At 40.5% G+C, this 5,475-nt stretch overlaps 1 protein-coding gene across 1 annotated transcript in view; it reads left to right on the forward strand.

Annotated features, from left to right (window-relative positions):
- Window positions 1-3,698, forward strand: part of LOC101983359 (zinc finger protein 60-like) — a gene marked incomplete at its 5' end in the record, with an annotated part of 20,678 nt that extends 16,980 nt beyond the window's left edge. The window contains one exon of the mRNA XM_026785841.1: window positions 428-3,698. Within this exon, the coding sequence (XP_026641642.1) occupies window positions 428-2,532 (2,105 nt within the window). The remainder of the gene's footprint in view (window positions 1-427) is intronic.
- Between the last annotated feature and the right edge of the window lie 1,777 nt (window positions 3,699-5,475).

Here is a 5,475-nt window from a genome sequence, read left to right on the forward strand (position 1 = left end):
CACCACCACCACCTCCACCACCTCCACCACCTCCACCACCACCACCACCACCACCAATCTTTACTCATTTTCTTTTTAAAATAATTCCAGGCCCTGACTAGTTTTCTTAGTGCACGACAGATACTTGGTATTGTGTAGTATATTACTTTTATTGTTATTTATTTCAAAAACCTTCACCAAAGCATGTGTATTTCCTGTAGTATGCATAAAGCATGTAAAATTATTTCAGTACAGTTTGTTTTAATCTCATTAAGCAGACATGCCTTCCTGTTTCCACCCTATTCTACTGTGAAGAGTACTGTCTCACATAAGCTTTTGTTACTGCTGCTCAGAAATACTTTAAAGTTGGGCCATCGATAAAATGGACTTTTTTATGTGTTTGTGTCGTGGGAAACTAAAATATTCTTGCTTTTTCATTTTCTTTCAGATTTGGACTCAGATTCTGAAGCTCAAAAAATATCTCCAGACAATCATAGTATAAATCTACCCAAAGAAAGCATAAAGCATATAAGTAAAACTTTTGACCTCCAGGGCTCCAGTTTTAGTAATGGCCCCAACTGTAGTACATTCAAGGAACTACAGAGTTGTCAAAAGGGAAATGCTGACCAAACGATGAGTAACAGGGAAAAACTACCTCTTTACACCAGCCAGACTCTTCCTCACGATGCCGACAAAGCGTTTGAATGTCAGGAGTGTGGGGAGTGCTTTGGTTGTAGCTCCAGTCTTGTTCAGCATCAGGCTAGTCACGCTGGAGAGAAGCCCTGTGACTTCCGTGAGGAAGGTGTGAAGGCCTTGAAACCCCAACAGCTCACGAGACCTCAGAAGTCCCACAGTGCTGAGAGACATTTCAGATGCGAGGAATGTGGCGAGTCTTTCAAGCATCTCTCCATGCTTCTTCAACATACGCGCATTCATTCTGCTGTGAAAACCTTTGAATGTAAAGAGTGTGGGAAAGCCTTTAATCACCACTCAAACCTCATGCAACATCAGAAAAGTCACTCTGGCGAGAAACCGGGTCAGTGTAAGGAGTGTGAGAAGGCCCACGCTGTTCTGGCACAGCTCACCACTCAGACCCAGGACAGTCACACTGGAGAGAAGTCATCTCGGTGTAAGCAGTGCGGCAAGACAGTCAGTACTGGCTCATACCTTGTGCAACACCAGAGTGCTCACACTGGCGAGAAACCCTTTGAGTGTAAAGTGTGTGAGAAGGCTTCTAGGCTTCAGTCGTACCTCTCTGAGCATCAGAAAACTCACACTGATGAGAAGCCTTTCAAGTGTAAGCTGTGTGGCTCAGCCTTCAGACGTAAGTACCACCTTACTGAGCATCAGGGTATCCATAGTGATGTGAAACCCTATCAGTGCAAGGAATGTGGGAAGTTCTTCCGCCGACGGTCTAATTTCACTGTGCATCAGAGTATTCACACTAACATGAAACCCTTCAAGTGTAAGCTGTGTGGCTCAGCCTTCAGACTTCAGTCCCTGCTTACTCAGCATCAGAGAATCCATACTGATGTGAAACCCTATCAGTGCAAGGAATGTGGGAAACACTTCCGTCGACGTTCAAATTTTACTGAGCATCAGAGTATTCACACCGGAAAGAAACCATTTGAGTGTAAGGAATGTGGGAAAGTCTTTAGACTTAATACACATCTCATTCGCCACCAGAGATTTCATAGTGGTGAGAGATCTTTTGAATGTAAGGAGTGTGGAGAGGCCTTTCGGCTTCTCGCCCATCTTAAGAGCCATCAAATAATTCATTCAAGTGAAAAACTGTATGAGTGCAAGGAATGTGGGAAGTCCTTCAAGCGTGTCTCCACCCTTGTTCAACATAGGATCACTCATATTGGTGTGAAGCCATTTCAGTGTAAAGAGTGTGGGAAAGCCTTTAATCGTCGCTCAAACCTCACGCAACATCAGAAGACTCACTCTGGTGAGAGACCCTTTCAGTGCAAGGATTGTGGGAAGTCCTTCTCTGTTCTGACCCAGCTCACTCGGCACAAGAGCATTCATACTGGAAAGAAATCATTTAAATGTGAGCAGTGTGGGTCAGCCTTCAGACTTCATTACCAACTTACTCAGCATCAGAAAATTCATACCGACGTGAAACCCTATCAGTGCAAGGTATGCGGAAAGGGCTTTGTTCGCGGTACAGGCCTTAGAATTCATGAGAAAACCCACAGTGATGAGAAACCCTTTAAATGTAAGGAATGTGGGAAGGCCTTCCGAATTCAGTCTGAACTTACTCAGCATCAGAGAACTCATACCGACATGAAACCCTATCAGTGCAAGGTATGTGGAAAAGGCTTTGTTCGCGGTAGAGGACTTCGAATTCATCAGAGAATCCACACTGGTGAGAAGCCCTTTAAATGTTCGGAATGTGGGGAAGCCTTTCGATATGACTACCAATTTCTCGGACATTTTAGAATGCATTCTGGCAAGAATCCTTACGAATGTAAAGAATGTGGGAAGTTCTTTACTCGTAGTGAATACCTTAAAGCACATCAGAAAATCCACACTGATGAAAAACCTTAGCAATGTTAAAAATGTGGAAAGGCCTTTAGTTGAAAATGAAACTTTGTTTGGCATGCTAATGTTCATATTAGTAAAAAACCTTATGGATGTAAAGAATGTGGAAAGGCCTTTAGCAGTAAGTCAATGCTAATTGTTGATCAGAGAATTCATGCTGGTGAGACACCGTATGAATGGAAGAAATGCGGAGAAATGTTTAGATTGAGTTCAGCCGTCACTGCACGGTGAGGTACCTGTCATTGGAAAGAATGTGGAAAGGCTTCAGTTGGAGCTCAGGCCTTCAACATAAAGAATCCATGCTGATGTGAAACCCTATGAATTCAAAGAATGTGGGATTATTTATAGAATCAGCTCAGCTCTTAAAGCTCATCAGAGAATCCTTATTGGTCTGAAACGTTATGAATTAAAGAGTGGGAAAGCCTTTATTGGAAATGGTGAGCTTATACAACATCATAACATCAGAAAATGTATAATCTTCAGGAGTCTTATGCATATAAGGAAGGTGGACAATCCTTTGTATGGAAATGTTACTGAACTCATAATTCCAAGACTATGACTGAAAAGAATGTGGAAAGAACTTTAATTTGTCCTGGAATTGGTCGACGTCAGAGTATTCATATATTCTTGATGTCAAGGATCTCTTTGCCAGTGAGAACGTGGGAAGTCTGTGGTTCGTAGGGGATATTCTGTTGAGAACGTGTATAAATGTCAGAAGTAATAGGGTAGCCATCATGTTCTTGGTTTAGTCTCCTCTTGTTAATTGGATAAACATAATTTCTCCAACACTACTCACCAAGGACAGTGAGCATAGGGAAAACAGTTACTGGAACTGGGTTTATCTGAGGCACCTTTTCACCATTAATGTTCCATGACTCCTGTCATGTTAGACTGATCGTTTACTGTGGATTATGTTTATTTGTTTTGGTTTTTAGAGGCAGGGTTGCTCTGTGTAGCCCTGGCTGTCCTGGAACTTGCTCTGTAGACCATGCTGGCCTTGAGCTCAGAGATGCGCCTGCCTCTGCCTCCCCAGTGCTGGGATTACAGGCGTGCGCCACCACCGCCACCTGACATTTACTTCTTGTTTATGTATAATTTGTTAATTGTGAACACAGTACCAGCCAAAGTTGTGGGGAAAGGGGTTCTAATAAATAACAAAAATCTTGAGAGAATATTCGGCTCATTCCAATGTTCTGTTAAGTATCTTTTACATTGTTCCCCCTTTTATTGGCATTGTTGTAACTCATATGAAAGACAAAATTGTTGTTGCAGATAGTTTAGTAAAAACATCATGTATTCGTCCACTATTAAGTAACATCATTCTGGATAAAATCTGGTGGATAAAAAGGAATGTGAAAGGATTTTCATTGAGAATCCATTTAATATCTGTGTGGAGATGTTCTAAACACAGCTGTTAAGTAGTTTTTAAAGGCGTTAAACCCATAACTATTTTAAAGGGTAATACCCTGAAATTTATGCTCTTTGCCCAGATGTTAAGATAAACTATACATTTATAGCAGGACAAGAATTTGTCTTTGATGGAGAATATTGTGGGAAATTACCCAAATTATTCTCAGAACCTGAGGTCAAGATACCCCTGCTAATTAATTTTTCTTGACTTAAATTACCTGCATGTACAAACTCCCCCCTCCAGGTAAGGCCTTGTCAGTCCTCCAGGATGTTATCTTGGCTTCTGTTAATCTGCCTGCTTGGGCAGAAGCTTCCCAGTTCAGCTGCTGAGCGGGATAACAGGATGTGGGTTTTGCTCTAAATGCCTTGGGTCCAAAATACCTGAGTGAAGTCCCAGCTAACTGAAATAGACTTTGAGTTGACTATGAACTATATCTGAAGGGATCCCCATAAAAAAAAAATAACAAAAAGCCAAATTGGATCCACTTATAGTATCAACACAATTTGGTATGCTCACCTAGATTCAAAATTGTCAATTATTTCCTATATCCATCCTGTAGATAGATAGATAGATAGATAGATAGATAGATAGATAGATAGATAGATAGATACATACATACATACATACATGATAGATAGATACATACATACATGATAGATAGATAGATAGATAGATACATACATACATACATACATACATACATACATACATACATACGTATTTGGGGCTATGCTGTTAATACATTTAGAGTTGGGTGAAGTAGTGCATGCCTGGAACCCAATAATTGGGAAACTGAGGCAGAAGGATCAAAAGTTGGAGGCAAACATAGCTACACAGTGACTTCAAGTCCAACTTTTGCTGTATGGGGACCCTTTGTAAAATTGTAGGCATGATTTCGTCCCTTACATCAGCAAAGGTAGAAGGTCATCCCTACTCCAGTCATAATTATACTTAAGGAAGTGATACAGAATTCTATGACATTGAAAAATTTGTCATTGGCCTTCAAATTGCTGTTTTTACAAACTATATATTCTAAGGAGAATTCAGTAGAGATAGATATTTGGCCTTGCTCTGTCCTTCATTAAATTTCCAGTTTTGATTAGCCCACAGGCTTGTGAATGGTAGGAATGTGCTCAGTCACTATAAACTACATTCCCAGCCCGGAGCCACTGTATCTTCCGTCCAAGGGAAGTTAGGTTCATATGAAGCATTTTGAGTAAGAGCACATTGCAGATGTCTATCATGTTGCAACATGTCCAGAAACATTTAGTATCAGATAACACATTATTGAAGATATTAAGCTTAGTCATTTGAGTAAATTGGGATGCCACCAGAGTTCTAGGTCTAATTTGTTGTAGATAAGTAGTCTGTGTGGAAAATATTTATAGATATGGATACTGTAATCCTGGCTAAAATATAAATAGGAATTGAAATTGACCTCTGAATAAGTAATACAGTAACATTAACATATTCAAGTTGTGGGGCCTGATGCTGTATCAAGTACAAAATTAGTATCGTTCAGAGTACACAGGAAGCCA

The sequence above is a fragment of the Microtus ochrogaster genome, linkage group LG3, assembly GCF_000317375.1.
Source record: "Microtus ochrogaster isolate Prairie Vole_2 linkage group LG3, MicOch1.0, whole genome shotgun sequence".
Taxonomy (NCBI): Eukaryota; Metazoa; Chordata; class Mammalia; order Rodentia; family Cricetidae; genus Microtus; species Microtus ochrogaster.